This window comes from Phacochoerus africanus, chromosome 10, assembly GCF_016906955.1.
Source record: "Phacochoerus africanus isolate WHEZ1 chromosome 10, ROS_Pafr_v1, whole genome shotgun sequence".
Classification (NCBI taxonomy): domain Eukaryota; kingdom Metazoa; phylum Chordata; class Mammalia; order Artiodactyla; family Suidae; genus Phacochoerus; species Phacochoerus africanus.
In genome coordinates this window covers 81,200,583-81,221,672 of record NC_062553.1, presented here as the reverse complement: position 1 = coordinate 81,221,672, position 21,090 = coordinate 81,200,583, and the positions used below count along the sequence as shown (strand labels likewise).

The window sequence follows — 21,090 nt, the reverse complement described above, 5'->3', positions numbered from 1 at the left end:
TGTAAACCTGGAAAAGTTGCAAAGATCCATTCACAAGGCCACTTTGTTTGATTTGCCTCAATCTCAAAGCTATGCTAGCTCTTCGTCCCTCATTTCAAGTGACTGCTCCGTGGTCGTTGCAATATTCTCTAAGGTTTATCCTAATTCAAGAAGCATGGAAGTGATTTTCCAAAAGAAAAATGTCATTTTTTTTATTTAGACTTGGGCGTGGTTTCTCCTCATTCTCCTGGTGCACTGTTTTCCTTCACGCTGGGTGTAAGGCAACTCAGGAGCTCATTTGGGGGTCTGTTCCCCATTGCACATGGTTATTCATTCTTTTTTCTTAATTCTCTTGTCAAAATCAGGTGACCCTTTAATCTACCTGCCTCATTTTCCTTTGATAAATACCTTTCCCAAAATGTAATGTTTTTAAACCACCGCCGTTTCCTTACTATCTGACCATGGTCTGGGGCAGGAATTTGGGTGGTTCTTCTGCTCCTTGTCACTTTGAATAGGGTCTTGTGATGCATTTCAGCTGGCCACTGAGCTTGTTTCATGGGTCCAAGACTCACGTGACTGGCCCCTTGGCAGGAACAGCTGGACATCTGAACTCGGCGAAGCCCATCTCCTTCTCTGGGCAGACCACGGCTGCTCACTGCTCCAGCAGGCTCAAGGCTCCAGGGTGGAACCTGCTGCTCCTTTCAGAGGCTGGAGTAAAACTGGCAAAGCATCCTTCCAGCTGTGCTCAACTGCTCAGAGCAACCACACGCCAGCCCAGTTGAAGGACTCAACTGAAGAAGTGTTCAAATACCATAGCTATCTTTTTTTCCTTTTTCTTTTTGTTTTTATCTAATTGAAGTATAGTTGACTTAACAATGTTGTGTTAGTTTCTAGTGTACAGCAATGTGATTCAAGTATACATATACAGATATATATTATTCTTCAGATTCTTTTCCATCATACGTTATTACAAGATACTGAATGTGTGCTATTCAGTAGGTCTTTGTTGTTTATTTATTTTATATTTAGTAGTGTCCATCTGCTAATCCTAAAGTCCTAATTTATTCCCCCCCACCTTTCCCCTTCCATAACCACAAGTTTGTTCTCTGTGTCTGTGAGTCTGTTTCTTTTTTGTAGATAAGTTCATCTGTGTCATATTTTAGATTCCACATATCGGTGGTATCATACGATATTTGTCTTTTTCTCTCTGACTTACTTATGAGAATTTCTAGGTCCATCCATGCTGTTGTAAATTGCATGATTTTATTCTTCCACTGCTGTCTTTTAATCTATCTCACCTGGCTTTTTCCTGCTGGTATTTTGCATCCAATCCTTTATATGGCAGTTGGTTTGCCTATCACATAAGAAACGTAAATCCCAAACATTACAAATGTTCATATTTACTCTTAAAGGTGTGCAGACATAAATATATAAGAGCCACTTTACCTTACGGAAGTGGCAAAATTGAAGAAAAATTAATTCTAATGAAGGCAAGCGTTGACAGGCACTGAGGGGTAATATTTTGTTAAAGGTACTCAAAACTACTTTTTCATTCCCTTGATTCAGTAATCTTACTCAAGATTATTAACCCAGGAAAATCATTCAAAAAGAAAAATATCTGTATGTGCAAATGTATTTATAGACATGTTATTCACAACCTTGAAACATGAGAAATGATGTGACCAAAGGAGAGAGATTTTGGTAAATTGTATCAATATCTTGTTATACGGTGTAGCCATGAAATTAATAAATGCCATGCCCATAGAGAAACATGAGTGTGTTTTATAATGAAAAGTGAATAAAGCCAAAAATAAAATTGTAACTGACAAGGTTATAATATATAGTCAAAGTATGTTTATGAGAACAGAAATGGGCAAAGAATAGGAGAAATGAAAATAGATTTGCTGAAGTGATAGCTTTTAAATTTGTTTTCTTTTATACTCTTTTAAAGTACACTTAATAATATCTTTTAATTATGTTTCCAAGATCACACCTTAAAGATTCAGAAACATGTACTAAATGCCTCTTGCGTTGAAAATATGTAAAAATCTATTTATAGACATGCACAGTAGCAAACATCTTCACATAAATCAAACATGTAATTTATTCTTTTATTTTGGCCTGTCACATGACAGGGTTCAAGGTGGTGTCATGGGAAAAGACTGCCCTGGGACTTGGCAGACAAGAGCCCTGGCCCAGGCACCCCACACTTCACTAGAGACCAAGCAGGGGACATGGTGACACACTAGTCGTCAGGTTCCCAACCAGAACACAAGGGGAGAAAGATCAGCTCAGAGGTCCCTCTTGGTTTTTAAATTATTTGATTCTAGGATTCCAAAAGTATTAGCTCTTTATCAGTTGCCTAATCCAGGGCTGACTTGAAAAACGAGAAACTGTTTGGAATGCCTTTTGGCCTTGGCCAATAACATCAAATGCATGGTAAGGAAACAAAGATGCTTAATTCAATAGGTATCTATTCAGCACCTATTGTAGGTCTTGCAACCAACATACAAGATGTCTGCCCTATGGAGCTTAGAGTCTAAAGGGCGAGGTGGACATAGACAATAAGCCAAATAAGTAAATGATTTGGTTGATCCCATCATGTGCTATGGCAAAAAATAATCAGGGTGCATGGGATGGGGTAAGTCTGGAAGGGAAGCTGGCAGTTTTAAAAGGGGTATTCAAGAATGACCTCTGTGAATAGACAACATTGACTGAAGACTTGAAGGACACCTGTAGGCATTCACATTGGGGTGGAAAAAAACAGGGATTTTTGCAGAGCGGTGACAGGTTGGCTTACATTTTCCCAGGTTCACCCCGGTTGTTGTGTTCAGGGCCAACTGAAGGAGGGCAAAGTGGACACAGGGAGACCGGTTAGGAAGCTCTTGCAATAATCCAGGCAGGCGGTTAACAGGCAAGGTGGTAAGAACTGTAGTTGCATCTAGATATATTTTGAAGAAAGAGGTTTTAAAGTTTGCTAAAGAACTGGATTGTGGTGGAAGAGAAAAAGAAGAGGAAAAGCTAACTTCAAGGTTTGGGTCTGAGATGGTAAAGACTAGAGAGAGGGCGAGGAAGGGGCAAAGAAGACCAGGAGTCTGATGGGGGTGAGCTTCAGTGCCTATTAAATATCCAAGCAGAGATCTCACATAGGCAAGTCTAGAGTTAGAGATGAGGTTCCAGGCTAGAGTTATACATTTAAAAATTGACTGTCAGCATTTAGATAGTTTGTTGTTGTTGTTGTTGTTTATTTTTTTGGCCATGATTGTGGCATGCGGAAGTTCCTGGTGAGGGATCAATCCCACACCATAGCAGTGACAATGCTGGATCCTTAACCTGATGGTCCATCAGAGAACTCCTAGATAGTTTAAAGGATATGAAAGCCATGAGCCTGGAGGAGCTCACTAAGAGCACAGATAGAAAAGAGGTCCAAGGACTAAGGAGAAAACCTATGAGAAATCCAGTACTAGAACTTTGAGGCATGGGCACAAACCAGCCAAGGAGATGAGAGTAGCCAATCTCATCAGGAGGAGAAAAACCAGCAGAATGTGGTCAAAGCCAAGTGAAGAAAGCATTTCAAAGAGGAGGGGTTATTCCCAGAATATTGTTTGTTGGCAGCTATCTCTACACTTGCAGATTTTCTCTGACATTGAGTATGTCATGTAGATGGACCAACTAGATTGAAGATTGTTTAGAATCTAGTAAGGAGAACATATTGGGTATTGTGTGTTGAGTCATTATCCCCTAAAGAGAAATCATTTTTGGAACATCCAGTATTTCTTATCTTCCTCACTTCCATCACCCCAAATGACTGTTTCTAATTCCGCCTATGGCTGTGCTCTCATTTCATGGAGACATTATCAAGATCAGTGTGGTTAGAAATGAAAAACATTCTGATCCTCCGTCATGTGGGTTGATGAAGGAGGCAACTGACTGTGAGTCATTCGCTCAACTAGACACTAAACATTACTTCTATTTCTTCTAATGTTGAATTTACATTGGATTATAGATATGTAATATTCTGGAAATTCATGGCCACATGGTAAAACGAAGTTGGTCTGTGAGTATATTCATCATAGGAACAGGTAGACCACATTGTCCTACCAAACCACCTTCTATCACCAATCCTGCCTAAGAAAGCTGGCTTTCTTGCTCTCTTAAGAGAGAGTGTTTAATTTCTATCACCTTTCCTGATAACTGCTCTAAGAGGAGGGAAGAAGAAACAGATGTAACTCATTGAGAGCCTTGGGATAGAGACGTCCCATCTCCATGCCTTTTAGATTCTACAGAACATCAGGCTACCCATCTAATAAGGCAGCAAAGAAAAGTAAGCCAAAATAGAAAACAAAATGTATAGCAGCCTTTATTCCTCTGGTAATAACCATAAATTTTAAAGCGCAATGTTGGCTCTGTCGTCAAAGGATTTTCTTAGTCTGTTTGTGTAGCTGTATTTTATTCCATTCTAATGTGGGCTTTTTCTGAGATTGTTATTATACACCAATTTTATTTACCTTAAAAATCTTTTGCAAAACATTTCTCCAGCAAACTGTGCTGCACATATATGCCATGGGGCAGCATCTTACCTACCAAAACCATAGGTTCTCATCTGCAGTGAAGAACACGGTAGCGCAATTCCTAGGAGCTGTGTTTTCACAGGGGTACCTTATAGATGATGGAGAAACAGAATGCTAAATGTAAGTGATAGGGGCTCGTTTGGATAGTAATGGGTAGCTTGTAACTTGCCTTGGCATTGCTGACAAATCTTCCCCATTCAGTGGCCTGGCCTGCAAGCCCATGTCCACCTGTCTCCAATGCCTGGTCTCTCTTACAGCCTTCTTCTGGCACTATCTAATGAAAGCTATAAAAAGAGAATGTTTCCTTTCCATTACAACAGCAACAAAAATTTCAAGAATGAAGCCACAAAAATACTGTACCACATCCCAAGTCCCTTCTTAATAGTAAGTCTGAAAGCAGTTAGCACCAGACCGTCACATCAGGTCAAAGAGCAGAGAGTTTCTGAAACCTAACTTTCTTTAGACTTAACATTTAAAGGTGATTACTATCCTAAAATGTTAAGGTAAAAAATAAAGCAAACACAATTTCTTAACGCTCCTTGGTTTTTTTGATTGGCCTAAGTGTTCAGTTATACTTATATCCTCTACTTCTGTATGAACGATTCTTTTCTATTAAACTGTAAACCATAAAGATTAGGAAGCAAGGTATATTTAGATCAGTTTTATACAGTCCAGCACAGAGCCTCATGGAAGAGATATAATTATTCTTTGACATTTTCAAATACTATTATTAGAAATATTTATTTACTAAAACTGGGAGTTCCTGCCATGGCACAGTGGATTGCTGCTGACCCAGTGTAGTAGGTTAAAGGATCTGGCATTGCCTCTACTGCTGCTCAGATTCAGTCCCTGGCCCGGGAACTTCCATATGCTGTGGCCGTGGCCATAAAAAGAAACTAAAAAACTATTACTTGGAGTTCCTGCTGTGGCTCAGCAAGTTGAGGACATTGTGTCTGTGAGGATGCAGGTTCCATCCTTGGCCTCAATCAGTGAGTTAAGGATCTGGCATCACCACAAGGTGTGCTATAGGTCATAGATGCAGCTTGGATTTGGTGTTGCTGGGGCTATGGCATAGGCCTGCTGCTGCAGCTCCAATTCAACTCCTAGCCTGGAAACTTCCATATACCATAGGCTGTGGCCATAAAAAGAAAAAGAAAAAAGAAAGAAATATTTATTTATTAACACAGCCACCTGATACAAGCCCACTGTGATCATATTTTGAAGGTAGAAAAAGAGAGAAAACAATGGAATATTTATGGTCACTATTAACCTAAGGATATCTACATCCATTTCATCAAGGTTTTTTTTTTGGTTTTTTTTGTTTGTTTTTGGGGTTTTTTTTTTTTTTTTTTTTTGCTATGTCCATGGCATGTTCCCTGGGCCGTGCTTCAAACCCACACCACAGCAGTGACAATGCCAGATCCTTAACTGCTAGGCCACCAGGGAACTCCCTCAAGTTTTTTTTTATCTACTATATAAAGAGAAATAAGATCATTACCATAGCAAGTACCAGCAGCTTTCACTACCTCTTCTATCATCCAATGATATGTGTTTTACTGCAGCTTAAAAAACATAGCACACCTGTCTGATGCTGCCACACCCTAAATTCTCACGAGATGGAGCTAGACCCCAAGTGCAGATCTCAGACTCAGGCCTGCCAGGCAGTTGATCTCCAAATGGGTAGAACTTTCAAGAGCCCCTCTTGTTTTTCATATCAGGACTCACAGAGAATTCCTAAAAAGCCAATGGTTGGTCACTGGCCGAGGGTAGGAGCATTCCAGCATTTGCGATTTTTACTTAATTGAAATCAACTTAAATTTTCCTAACAACTTGGTTCCATCACACACACGTACTTTTTTTTTTTTTTTTTTTTTTTTCAGGTACAGAGCAGTTGCCTCCTGGAGTCGTGTTCAGGGAATCGGGATTCCATTGGTCACAGCCATTGAGATTGTCTCCATCTGGATCCTTTCTTTTATCCTGGCCATCCCTGAAGCAATCGGCTTTGTCATGGTGCCCTTTGAATACAAGGGCGAAGAGCACAAAACCTGTATGCTCAATGCCACGTCAAAATTCATGGAGGTACGAATCGTTGAAAGGGAATTAATCGGAGAGGGGATGGAGGTCTTTATTCACTGTGACCATCACCGAGGCTTGCTGCCTTCTCTGTCATGCCAAATGTGCTTGACTCTGTTAGCTCCAGTATTCTTCAGTTGCATGAAAAGTCCATGTGAAACCAGGACTTAACTTCCTGAACAGAACAATTTTGTTTTCACTCTTGTAATGAAGCACAACTATAGACACAGCTGTTGCTCTGCACCAAACAACTCAGAGTCCTGAAACAAATTTACTAAGAGAGACAGATGTATATGTATGTATATGTATGTAGTGCTATTTGTGTTGATAATAAGGAATACAGCACAGCAATTTCTTATCTGACAGACACACCGATGCTTATTTGACGTCACTTGGGGAAATGCATGTGGCTCACACTTTTTTTTTTTTTTTTGGTCTTTTTGTCTTTTTTGTTGTTGTAGTTGTTGTTGTTGTTGCTGTTGCTATTTCTTGGGCCGCTCCTGCGGCATATGGAGGTTCCCAGGCTAGGGGTCTAATCGGAGCTGTAGCCACCGGCCTACGCCAGAGCCACAGCAACGCGGGATCCGAGCCGCGTCTGCAACCTACACCACAGCTCACGGCATCGCCGGATCGTTAACCCACTGAGGAAGGGCAGGGACCGAACCCGCAACCTCATGGTTCCTAGTCGGATTCGTTAACCACTGCACCACGACGGGAACTCCACACTTTTTTTTTTAATTGAGGTATGGTTGATTTATAGTCGTGTCTTCAGTATAGCAAAGTGACCCAGTCATACATCTATATATACGTTCTTTTCACACTTTTTAGAAATGATTTTTATTCTTTTCCATTATAGTTGGTTTACAGTGTTCTGTCAATTTCTACTGTAACAGCAAAGTGACCCAGGAACACACACACATATACATTCTTTTTCTCACACTATCCTCCATCATGTTCCATTATAAGCGATTGGATATAGTTCCCTGTGCTATACAGCAGGATCTCATTGTTTATCCACTCAAAATGCAATAGTTTGCATCTATTAACCCCAGACTCCCAGTCCATCCCATTCCCTCCCCCTCCCCCTTGGCAACCCCAAGTCTGTTCTCCAAGTCCATGAGTTTCTTTTCTGTGGAAAGGTTCATTTGTGCCATATATTAGATTCCATATATGTGATATCATACGGTATTTGTCTTTCTCTTTCTGACTTACTTCACTTAGTATGATAATCTCTAGTTGCATCCATGTTGCTACAAATGGCATTATTTTGTTCTTTTTAGGGCTGAGTAGTATTCCATTATGTATATATACCACATCTTCCTAATCCATTCATCTGTCCATGGACATTTGGGTTGTTTCCATGTCCTGGCTCTTGTGAATAGTACTGCAGTGAACATATGGGTGCATGTATCTTTTTCAAGAAAAGTTTTGTCTGAATATATGCCCAAGAGTGGGATTGCTAGATCATATGGTAGTTCTATATTTAGTTTCCTGAGGTACTTCCATATTGTTTTCCATAGTAGTTGTACCAATTTACATTCCCATGAGCAGTGTAGAAGAGTACCCTTTTCTCCACACCCTCTCCAGCATTTGTTATTTGTTGACTTGTTAATGATGGCCATTCTGACTGCTGTGAGGTGGTACCTCACTGTAGTTTTGATTTGCATTTCTCTAATAATGTCTTTTCACACTTTTTTAAAAATTGAAATGTAGTTGATTTACAGTGTTGTGTCAATTTCCACTGTACAGCAAAGCGATTAGGTTACATGTGTATATATATACCTATAAACATTATTTTAAAAAATTCTTTTCCCTTATGGTTTATCACAGGGTATTGAATATGGTTCCCTGTCATACATTTTTTAAGGATAGATTTACTAACTCAAAGTAGGAAGTAATTCTCACATGCGCTTATACTAGTACAGATTCTAATATGCAAGTGATATAAAGTTGCAGCACTTTTCTGAAAAGTATTTGGGTAACAAATTCAATTATTGTTTAATATACTTGACCACATTAATTCTTCTGAAAAGCCTAATGACATGACAGGGAGTATTAGGAAACCCACTTAAAATACATATTTCCTTTGCGGAACTAGTCGCGTGTAGACTGAGAAGAAAAACCAAAAGGGTAACTATTTCTCTTAAATCAGCATAATTGAGTGCTTTGATGTAAGTTTCACACAGCTCAAATTCCACATTTAATTAATTACAGACCTCTCAAGGTATGTTTTCCTGCCTTGGAAAATTCACAAAAAGAGTGGTTTTACAGTTGACCAGTTATCCTGCTTGGAAATTCCTGTTTTAAAATTAAAAGTGCTCATGAACACTGCCAAACTGGCAACCTTAAAATTAAGGTCTTCTGCTGATCTACAGACTTTTTTATGAAGTTTTTCACTCCACAGCGGAAAAACAAAGCAGACAGTAGGTGGCTATCAGAATTTGAGCAGTGTGAATTAGCAATCTGAATACTCCTAAGAGGAGAGGCTCAAGGTAAGAAGGAGCTTACTGGAGTTTCCTGGTGGCTCAGCAGGTGAAGGATCCAGTGTCACTGCTGTGGCTCTGGTTACTGCTGTGGTTCAGGTTTGATCCTGCCTGGTAGGGCCAAAAAAAAAAAAAAAAGAAGAAAAGAGGGAGCTTACTGATCACTCCAGCCAGACAAAATGAGATGGCTTTCTTCATCAGGACTGTGTTTCCTCACCAGCACTGAAGCTAAGGAATGAAGCCAGGAGTAACTGCCCTTCAGGCAGGGGAGCCTAGAGGGTTGCAGTCAAGGGTATGAGTTTAAGCTGATAATTCTGTGATTTCATTCCAAGTGTAAAGTTTGAGGATTCTCTTTCTGCTCCTGTTCCCTTTTTCTAATTTGATCCTCCCCTCCTTTTTTCCCCTCTTTCTTCTTCAACTTCACCCTAGGCTGAGGGGAGACCCCTCCATATCCTGGCTGATGACATCAGTTCAAAGGAAATGTGTGACCCTGTTCTATAAAGCCTCTATCACGGCTGGGGGGGGGGGGTTGGGGGGAAGGGAACTCCATCTGGTCTCCTCGGGGTCAGCTTCCAGGCCCTCCACAGCTGCTGCTGGGCAGCCACACCCAGCCAGCAACACACCCAGAAGAAGGAGGTACAAAAGAAGGGGCTCCTCAAAGGGGTATTTGTGTTGCACTTAAATGAAGAGAAAGTCCTTCTGATTTTCCGTTTGTTTTTTAAGTTCAGTACTAAACTCTTTCTACAGTGTGATGTGAACAGGAAAATATTTGTATAAACAGATTTGAATGAACCAACTCCTGTGGGCGTCTGCACTTAACCTGAGGCTAGAATTCAGGGGTCTGTGAACTTGAATGGAAAATAAATTACATGTTTATTTTCACTCCTTCTAATTGAAATATATCCTTTCCTTCCAAAATGAATGTAGGAAACAAACCACTGTAGTAGTTAACAGTACCATGATATTTTTCACTAATAAAAATAATAGGCATTTTCATACCACAGAATAGATATAAAATTTCAAAATATCATTTACATTCATCATTGCTTCTACATTCGGATAGTTATAAGAACCACCATTAGCTCTGTCACTTAATTTCTTAATAAATACATAATTACACTATATCAGAATTTTATTTTTCCTGTTTTGATAGCTGTGTTTTGATGTAATTGCTTTCCATTGCAATCTTACATGGTCACAATCATACATGTTATTGTAATACATACAAATTATTTGCAATAATATATAAAAGTATTATTTGCAGAAAGTGTTATAGTCTTTACCAGAAATCCAAAGGGGTTCATCATGGCATAAAAATAGTTAAGAACTGCCCAGAATTTTTTTTTCTTCAGGAACCATTTATAGAATATTTTAATAGACATGTTATAAATGTAGCCTACTGGACCTCTTTCTAAATTCAGAAACTCTCCAGTTTTTCAGAGAGCAGCATGATTATTTTTTACTGTGGGAACTGAGATACTACGGGAGGCTACATTATCCTTAGTAAATAAACAATCTGGAGAAACGGAATAAGGAAAAGCATTTCTTTCTAAGTTGGTGATTAATTTAGTGGGAGGAAGAATTGAGATAATTTATTGGGTATTAACATTTTCTCCTTTAAAAAGACACAAAACCGAGTGATGCTGGTATCTACAAATCCTGTCCACAGGGAGAGACTCTTCTATGTGCCTTCAGACAAGGTGCCCGGCCTCAGTAGTTTCCAGGTGGTATTAAGCGAGTGCGAAAAGTCACGGTTACTGATGGCTCCAGCTGGCTGAGAGGTCACATAGCAGGCATTCCAGGCAAAGGGTTAACTTCCAGTAACCAAAGCTCACAGATAAGCCATTTATAACCTTCGCTAGTTCCAAACAAGATAGGCACATTAAGTACACTTAAAGCACAATAGTCAGAAGTAAACCAGGCACCAGCAAAACGTTGAGGCTCCCTAGTAAAGATAAATATAGATTCCATATGTCTGCAAATCATGTTTTATGAGCTTTGGAAGGGAATACCTTTTATTGATTAGGTCTCTTCCATTGTGTAATTAAAACCAACTTTAGTTTATTAAAAGTATCTTTGTCAGGAGTTCCCATTATGGCTCATCAGTAACAAACCTGATTAGTATCTATGAGGTCACTGGCTCAATCCCTGGCCTTGCTTAGTGGGTTAAGGGGCCAACATTGCCGTGAGCTGTGATGTATGTAGTTCACAGACATGGCTTGGATCCCATGCTGCTGTGCTGTGGCATAGGCTGGCAGCTGCAGCTTCAATTGGACCCCTAGCCTAGGAACTTCCATATGCTGTGGGTGTAGCCCTAAAAAGGAAAAAAAAAAAAATCTTTGTCAGAATAATTTTTAAAATGTATTTTATTGAAATATAGTTGATTTACAATGTTGTGTTAATTTCTTCTGTACAGCAAAGTGATTGTTACATATACATTCTTTTTCATATTCTTTTCCATTATGGTTTATCATAGGATACTGAATATAGTCCCCTGTGCTGCACAGTAGGAGCTGTTATTCATCCATCCTAGATATAATAGTCTACATCTGCTAATCCCAAACTCCCAATCCATCCTTCCCCCCAGCCTTTCTCCTTTGGTAACCATGAGTTTGTTTTCAAAGTCTGTGAGTCTGTTTTTGTTTTGTAAATAAGTTCACTTGTATCCTTTTTTTGTATTCCACATATAAATAATATCAAATGATGACTGCCTTCCTCTGTCTGACATACTTCATCCCTATCGCTACAAATGCCATCATTTCATTCTTTTTATGGCTGAGTAGTATTCCATTGTATATATGCACCACATCTTTATCCATTCCTCTATCGATGGATATTTAGATTGCTTCCATGTCTTGGCTATTGTGAGTAATGCTGTTTGTCAGGATAATTTTTAATGCAACTCCTTTATGTATTATTATAAAGCCAACATAGTGTCTGCAGTTTCCAATTTTACTGAGTTTTGAGCACCACCTCCAAGCCCATTACCACAACCAGAGAGCGAAAATATACAGCCATATCTGCAAGCATGAGGATGTTGAAGCCACCAGCAATGCGGCACAGCTGACTTTCGTTATAATGCCCCTCCTTTTCTCCCCTTCTCTTGACAGTTCTATCAAGACGTAAAAGACTGGTGGCTGTTCGGGTTCTACTTCTGCATGCCCTTGGTGTGTACTGCCATCTTCTACACTCTCATGACTTGTGAGATGTTAAACAGAAGAAACGGAAGCCTGAGAATTGCCCTCAGTGAACACCTGAAACAGGTAAACCTAATAAGATCATGACGCTCTGACCAAGACTGTTTAATCCTTGACATTTAAAGGCCTACAAATACTGTACTGTGTAGATTTAGCCTGATTTCCTAAAAATAAAAACACTGTCTTGTTGGAAGTTCTCTGGTGGTCCAGTGGTTAGGACTCTGGCGATTTCACCGCCACGGCCGAGGCTGGGGTTTGATCCCTGGTCTGGGAACAGAGACCCCACATGGAGGCACTGCATCCCATGGCCCAAATAAATTCTTTTAAAAACTGTCTTATCTGTATGCCTTGTTGTCTTTGTAGTTTTAGTATTAGGAATTTCTTTTGCGAAGTAGGGATTCTACCTGTGTACCTGTGAAACAGATGGCCCAAATAGAGAGGAACTATTTCTTTCTTTTGCCAAGAGTCTACTGAATGTGTGTGTGTGTGTGTGTGTGTGTGTTTAGCAACATTTTGAACTGGGCTTGGAACTGTGCCAGGACAAAAAAAAAAAAAGAAGCATATCACTTTCTCCCCCCAGCAGGCTTTGCAGTTTTGTTGTGGAAATCAAATACAAACATGAAGCAAATGGAAAACAGAATCACAAGGTGTGGTAAAAGTAGCCTGTGCTATAGAAAACCAGAGGGTGTGAGATAAAGTCATGGCGAAACTGTTCATGCATGAGGGTTACTGAACTGGTCATGGAGGATGAGAGTTCTATGGGAAGAAGAAAGGACAGAGGGCATTTCAGGTGGGTGGACAGGAGTCTAGCTAGAACATGGCATGGCCACCATGCATTTGGGGAGTAGAAAAGAGGAGATGGACCTTTTTAGAGCAACATCTAAGGTGAGACTCATGATAGGAAACAGGATTCTTAAGGTACATAAGAAGTCACATTTTGTTTTTGTTTTTGCTTTTTTAGGGCCACACCCGTGACATATGGAGGTTCCCAGTGTAGGGGGTCTAATCGGAGCTACAGCTGCTGGTCTACGCCAGAGCCACAGCAATGCCAGATCTGAGCTGCGTCTGTGACCTACACCCCAGCTCACAGCAATGCCACATCCTTAACCACTGAGCGAGGCCAGGGATTGAACCCGCAACATCATGGTTCCTAATCAGATTCGTTTCCAATAAGCCACAACAGGGACTCCAAGAAGTCACATTTTGGAGGGCCCGAAGTTCTGGAAGAAATTTGAATGTGTCCATCCATAGGAGGCCCCAACCCGACCCCCGGGCAGGAAACAGAACAGATAAAGCTGTGATGCTTATATTTACTGGCTCTGTGATGTTGGGCAAATTGCTGAATCTCTCTGAACGTCTAGTTCTTCAGAAAATGTATATAATAATATCTGCAACTTTCTGTACAAATACTAACTCAATTTTGAGTCTTAAACAATCTAAATAAAATGTACATAATAATACATCTAGGGGATTCCCTAATGCATGTGTGGTATCTAATAGAACCCAGCTCACAGTAAGTGCTCAGAAAATGTTGGCATATGTGAATTCAAAGAGTAAAACTGGGAGTTCCCCTCATGGCATAGCAGAAACGAATCCGACTAGGAACGATGAGGTTGCAGGTTCTATCCCTGGCCTCGCTCAATGGGTTAAGGATCTGGCGTTGCCGTGAGCTTTGGTGTAGGTCACAGATGCGGCTCGGATCTGGTGTTGCTGTGGCTGTGGCGAAGGCCGGCAGCAACAGCTCCGATTAGACCCTTAGCCTGGGAACTTCCATATGCTGCAGGAGCGGACCTAAAAAGACCAAAAAAAAGAGTAAACCTGGGACTGCAGGTTAGTTGTATCACTATAGAAGTATATTAGGACGCCCAGCCACACTAAAAGTTAATGTGAGTTGATGGAGCCTGAAAATCTGCCCTGTATAATTATCATACACAAGCATCAGCAACTGTTCTCAACACATGTACTGATTTTTTGAGCTCCAGCTCCCCATCTGTAAATTGGACATAGTAATATATGAATCAGTGTTGTTATGAGAATCAAAGGAATTAATGTACACACACATACTTCATAAACTCTAACATGTTACATAAATGGTAGCTATTATCTTTTATTAAAGTTTAACAGGAAGACTCTATTGAGAAACTTCAGTATGAGTTGCCCAGGCATGAATTTTTCAAGTACTCCAGATGTGAAACATATTAAGCAATTAATACCTCTCATTCCCGCAATGGAGACTTAAAACAGATTTGTGAAAAACAGTGTTTTTAAATGATGATTTTTGCATTAGCATCGTGATTAAGCCAGTTTAAGTTGTGAGGGTTACCCACCCTGAAAATAACTGAATAGGGATTGGGAGCAAGAGTAATGTGATGCTTCACATTTTCATAGAAGAAGGATTAAGATGGCAGAGGAGTAAGACATCATGCTCATCTTCTCTCACAATCATTTCATAGCATTTTTGTTTGTTTGTTTTCCAAGGGCATTTCCATATCATCTTGGTATTGGGTTCCTCCAAACACCCTGGACAGATGTTACCCTTATTATATGGGTGGGTGAGAGACTGGCTCAATGTGATGGAGATTAGAACTCAAGACCTGGTCCCCTGCAGTAGATGCTCCCTTGTGTCTCCCTCAGAGCTAGAGCAGGTTCTAGCAGCAGGAGAGTGAGCCTGGCAGGAAGGCAGAGGAGCCAGCTCCAGGTGAAAGGCCCTGCCACCCTTGCCCAATATCCCATATGGCTCTTGGTCTTGCTTCTTGTGCAGTTTGTGCTAATTTCTCTTCATTATACTGACAACACCTTTTATCAGTTAAAGATTGTGTTTGGATGTTGGTCCCAGAAAACCTAAAATAACACGGAGTTTACCTTTTTCCCACAGCAAAAAGTTCAGATGTTATTGGTTCCATGATCAAGGGACTCAGAAGCCAGTGTTCTGCTGTTGTGCTGACCTTTCCTTTATTATGGGAAGACAGCAGCTACAGCTCTACCCTTATGCCTGATTTCCAGGCAGGGAGAAAGGGAAAGAACACAGGTCACATTAGTGTGTGTGCGCCAGAGGGGGATCCCCCACTTTTAAGTAGCTCTTCCAGAAACCCCACACAACGATTTCTGCTTAATCAAAAAGGTAAGAACTCTGTCAGGTCGCCATGCAGACAAGGAGGCTCCCCTACTGGCTGTGACAGAATCAAGGATCTGATTGATAGTAAGGAAAACAGGAGAATGGATATTGGTTAACCAAATATCAGACAGTCATGGCAACATATTAATATTACCTTTTCAAAAGTTGTCCCCTTTGAAGGATGTGCTCAGGAGAGATAAGAGCATCCTTTTCTGTTTTTCTGGGCATACAGTCTGTGCACACAAAACGGCCCTTTAAAATGATCCCTCATTAGGGAGTTCCCGTCACGGCTCAGTGGTTAATGAATCCGACTAGGAACCATGAGGTTGCAAGTTCAATCCCTGGCCTTGCTCAGTGGGTTAACGATCCGGCGTTGCCGTGAGCTGTGGTGTAGGTTGCAGACACGGCTCGGATCCCACGTTGCTGTAGCTCTGGCATAGGCCAGCGGCTACAGCTCCGATTTGACCCCTAGCCTGGGAACCTCCATATCCTGTGGGAGTGGCCCAAGAAATGGCAAAAAAAGGACCAAAAAATAAAAAAATAAAATGATCCCTCATTAAAGAAATAACACCATTTGCAGCAACATGGGTGGACCTAGAAAGTATCATGCTAAGTGAAGTCAGTCAGACAATGAGACACCAACATTAAATGCTATCACTGACATGTGGAATCTAAGAAAAAGGACACAATGAACTTCTTTGCAGAACAGATACTGACTCACAGACTTTGAAAAACTTATGGTTTCCAAAGGAGACAGGTTGCGGGGTGGGGGACGCACTGAGGATTTGGGATAGAAATGCTGTAAAAATTTGTTTGTGATGATGGTTGTACACCTATAAATATAACAAAACTCTTTCAGTAATTTAAAAAAATAAAATAAATAAGATGATCCCCATTTCTGAAGATGAATGAAGGAATCCTTTATTCCTCTCAATCATTGTTCAGTTTATGCATTCTCTGAAGCTATATCCCAGCCTGCCAGCTAACTCTGAAAGATTTAAAAAAAAAAAATTTCTTGGGGCTCAAGCAGCAATTTGTGACAAGTGCCCTGAAATCTTTATAAATGGCTGTATTAATCATGTGGATTTATTGTCGGCTTCCCATACTTAACGCTATATGCTTTGGGTTGAACCAGCCATCCCCTTCCAAGCCCTGTTCTCAATCAGTTTTATGTTGACAGTAACTGATCCCAGTTACAGACAAGTTGTATTTTACATTCCTGGTCAGGCTTCCAAAGGCATGCCCTATAATACTCAAGTTCAATGCACACAAATGACTGGTTGCAGATAAATCCTATCCTAGTTTTGCTGATCCTGTGCAGACCCCAAAGCATGTAAACCTACCCCTGGAGTCAGTCCAGGGTCAAAATGTCCCAGTTTTTCTAATTGTCATTGCTGATAATCCTTTACCCTCGTCCCTCTATTTGCAAACAATATCTCTAGAAACTACATGTCATTAATGAAAGAATTTTAAAAGAAAAAAAAAAAAATCCCAGTGGCAGCTTTTTCCCGGATCAAAAAATGGAAGAAAAATATACTGGTCTGCGAGTTCCCGTCATGACGCAGTGGTTAACGAATCCGACTAGGAACCATGAGGTTGCGGGTTCGATCCCTGGCCTTGCTCAGTGGGTTAATGATCCAGCGTTGCCATGAGCTGTGGTGTAGGTCGCAGACGCGGCTCGGATCCTGCGTTGCTGTGGCTCTGGCGTAGGCCAGCAGCTACAGCTCCGATTTGGCCCCTAGCCTGGGAACCTCCCATATGCCTCGGGAACGGCCCAAGAAATAGCAAAAAGACAAAAAAAAAAAGAAAAAAATACTGGTCTTCCTTTTGCTTTTCTGTTTCCTACTCCCGTTTTGTTTTCCAAAAATCTTTGTAGATTTTTGCGTTTTTTTATCGTGGCAGGCTGTTATCTTGACTGCCATGCTGACATTAGTGCTGGTGTGTTACCTGCGATTGAGACTTTTAACTAACTCTTCACCCCATATGTTCAACACATATACACACACAGACTCAGCCACAGTATTGCTTCAACCCCAGCCAGTCCCCACCTCTGCCCACCACTGAACTTCTGTCCTGGCCCCAAGGACCAGCCTGAGGCCACCATCCTTCCTGGCAGTTGCCCAAAAGAACCACTAGCCACTCCTTGCTCAGAAAGTTGGACTTAAATCTTGAAGAGGTGGAGGCATGGTGAGGCAGGCTGTTCTGGCTTTTCTTCAAATTATTCTTTCCCCAAATCTACTACTTCCTCTAATAGAAAAAGACTAAACTTATTGTCCTTTTTTTTCCCTCTCACTTTCCTTTAGCGTCGAGAGGTGGCAAAAACAGTGTTCTGCCTGGTTGTAATTTTCGCTCTGTGCTGGTTCCCTCTTCATTTAAGCCGTATTTTGAAGAAAACCGTGTATGATGAGATGGACAAGAACCGATGTGAATTACTTAGGTAGGACCCTACGGACTCAGCAGGAAATTGAGTCTCTCCGATAGCACGTTCACAATACTTTTACAAAACCATGTAGTCTACATTCTCGTTAGCCCTGAAAATTAAAACTGCCAAGTTGATTATTTTTCTTTAGCTGACACAGCCCAAACCTGATCCTCAAATCTGTGCAAGCCTTAGTAAGTTTGCCGCTCCCCTCCTGGGGCTGCGTGTCATGGTTTGGGTTAACCACGTGCTGCGGTATATCTGCAAATGCTCTGCAGAACTGAAACTGCTACTTAAACAAGGAATTTTTTGAAAAATTCTGACTGCCACCCATAAGAAATGGCTTCTGGGCAAGAAAAATGCTTATTCGAGAGATAAATGCTAGTTAGCAGATTTGAAAACATTATGCTCTAATTTATCTATTCTTTTTCTTTTTTGCTCTAGTTTCCTGCTCCTCATGGACTATATTGGTATTAACTTGGCAACCATGAACTCATGTATAAACCCAATAGCTCTATATTTTGTGAGCAAGAAATTTAAAAATTGTTTCCAGGTAAGACATTTTGCAAGCATTTTTAAAGTACAACCAGAGTATATTAAGTGTCCAACAGGCATGGCCAATTCCAGTTGTAAATATTACTTTCATCAGCTGTACTTTTCAGAAAAGAAGTAAAAAAAAAATCGTATTTTGTCACCCAGAAAGAGGGTCAAGTTGTTAGTGTAACAGAAAAGCAGTATCTATTCAGACAACCACGTATTCAGAGTTTAAAATAAAAAGAACAAACTCAATAACATGCCAGGTTAGTACCCTGCTTTAAAAAGAAAGACTCCAGGAGTTCCCGTCGTGGCGCAGTGGTTAACGTATCCGACTAGGAACCATGAGGTTGCAGGTTCGGTCCCTGCCCTTGCTCAGTGGGTTAACGATCCGGCGTTGCCGTGAGCTGTGGTGTAGGTTGCAGACGCGGCTCGGATCCCGAGTTGCTGTGGCTCTGGCGTAGGCCGGTGGCTACAGCTCCGATTCAACCCCTAGCCTGGGAACCTCCATATGCCATGGGAGCGGCCCAAGAAATAGCAACAACAACAACAAAAAGACAAAAAAATAAAAAATAAATAAATAAATAAAAAGAAAGACTCCAGTCTGTGCTCCAGGTCAACAGAAGAGGTAAAACCTATTCATGATTTGCATTATCCTAGACTTAACCACAGTCTCAATCAAACATTAACTCATTGTTAAGCCTCTTACTAAATGCTATTTAATAGTATATTTAATAATAGCCTTTACAAGGAAAGTAAAGGCTTATGGCTCCAGAAATCTGAATGCATGTGATTTAATTTGAAATCAGTTTCCTTCTGTTCTTCAAACCTCCTTAGAGTTAAACCAACCCATGTCCTTCTGAAGCTCCAAGCACTTTTTATTGAGGTGTGATTTTTCTAGTTCCTGGAATGATTTTAGCATAGAATAGGGCATAGCAAACAATCTTGATTTACATTACAGTTCTGAACTAGCTCACTGTCTTAACCCAGGTGTGAGTGGTACCCCTCCTGCTTCCTCTGTTTGCTCATCTGTAAAATCAGATGATCACTGGATCTCTCTCATAAGTTGGAAGACAGTGGGTTAATATATATTAAGCATTTGAGACAACAGGACTCAGTATGAGTTTATTATTATTAGGGATAGAGAAGAGAGGAAAAATCCAGTGACTGTCCTTGTGAAACTTATAATCTCGAAGGAGACATATATTATCCAGAGAACCATAGAAATCGATGAAACTTGGTATGGAAGTTCTAGCTGCCACATTTTTGAAGTCTGCTGGATCATGCTTACAAGTCATGGAATGCTCTAAGAAAGATTCTGCCCTAAGAAAGGACTGACTAAAATGAGGGTCCTAACAAATACATTATGTAATCTGGAGTTAATATCAGTTACTAGTTAGTTTACATTAGCTAGAGGGGAAAGGAAAATCAGGGTGCAAACTCTTAGAAGTAAACATGTTTTTGATCTTCATAAAAAGACAGCATACCCAGAGGAAAGACTCCAATAGAGAGAATCCTGGGTTCCAAGTTCAGTCCTCCCTCTTATTATCCTCTCTAAGCCTCCCTGTTCACAATCATAAGATGAGGAAAATAGCACCTACCACCTAGGGCTCTGAAGAGCATCAGCTGTGGAGTTCCCGTTGTGGCTCAGTGGGTTTAGAACCCAACATAGTGTCCGTGAGGATCCCAGGTCCCATCCGTGGCCTCGCGCAGTGGGGTAGGGGTCTACCACAGTGTAGGTTGCAGATGCGGGTTGGATCTGACGTTGCTGTGGCCATGGCGTAAGCTGGTAACTGCAGCTCAAATTTCAACCCCTAGCCTGGGAACTTACATATGCTGCAGGTGCGGCCCTAATAAGAAAAAGAGCATCAGCTGAGGTGCCCGTCTTAATGAGAGTCTGTTCCTTCTCCCAGTCTTGCCTCTGCTGCTGCTGTTACCAGTCCAAAAGTCTGATGACCTCGGTCCCCATGAATGGAACAAGCATCCAGTGGAAGAACCATGAACAAAACAACCATAACACTGAGAGGAGCAGCCACAAGGACAGTATAAACTAAATCTCTAAAGGAACATTCATCCATGTATTTCAAACCTTATTGGAGGGGGAAAAAAATCACACAGCAACTGTGTCTCTGGAAATCTCTCCTTCCATCCTTCTCCCATGATCGGTCCCAGCTCCAGAAAAATACTTTCCAAAACAAAGAAGGTTGACTGGCTTATACCTACAAATTCAACAAATCTTATTATTTCTTTGATGTATCTAATTTACATACTCTGCATGTTATATTCAGCCCTAAAACAGTGGTGATGGTGGATGTCAGCAAGGGGAAGGGAGATTATTCAGTTAAACCAGAAGATTATTTACTACCGTTGCATGAAAATAGAGTTTTTGAGTACATGGCTAGCTTTACATGGTGGTTCTGTAGAATGTTCAATAAGAACTGGTCACCATGAAAAGCTTGGAAATTATGACAAGGTTTACTATTTTTTAAAGTAATTTTGGTTCTTTGGCCAAACACAGTGTGGCTTTAGGTCTCCTTTATTTGAAATGTCATTTAGTGCCAGTATTTTTTAACTGCATAGTAGCCTCAAAATGATCATTTGAGCTTATTTATACATATTATATCCCCCAAAAAGAAGTAAAATAGAATTCAGGTAAGCAATGATGTTAATGTATTTAATGTCAGTTGCTTCTTTTTAAAAAATAAATTCTCAAGCTGCA

At 40.7% G+C, this 21,090-nt stretch overlaps 1 protein-coding gene across 1 annotated transcript in view; it reads left to right on the top strand.

Moving 5' to 3' along the window:
• The window catches only part of EDNRA (endothelin receptor type A), a 65,127-nt gene extending 44,241 nt beyond the window's left edge, over window positions 1–20,886 (top strand). The window contains exons 4-8 of the mRNA XM_047798910.1: window positions 6,431–6,629; window positions 12,217–12,369; window positions 17,722–17,855; window positions 18,282–18,390; window positions 20,285–20,886. Coding sequence (XP_047654866.1) covers window positions 6,431–6,629; window positions 12,217–12,369; window positions 17,722–17,855; window positions 18,282–18,390; window positions 20,285–20,425 — 736 coding nt within the window. The 3' untranslated portion in view covers window positions 20,426–20,886. The remainder of the gene's footprint in view (window positions 1–6,430; window positions 6,630–12,216; window positions 12,370–17,721; window positions 17,856–18,281; window positions 18,391–20,284) is intronic.
• Window positions 20,887–21,090: the final 204 nt, after the last annotated feature.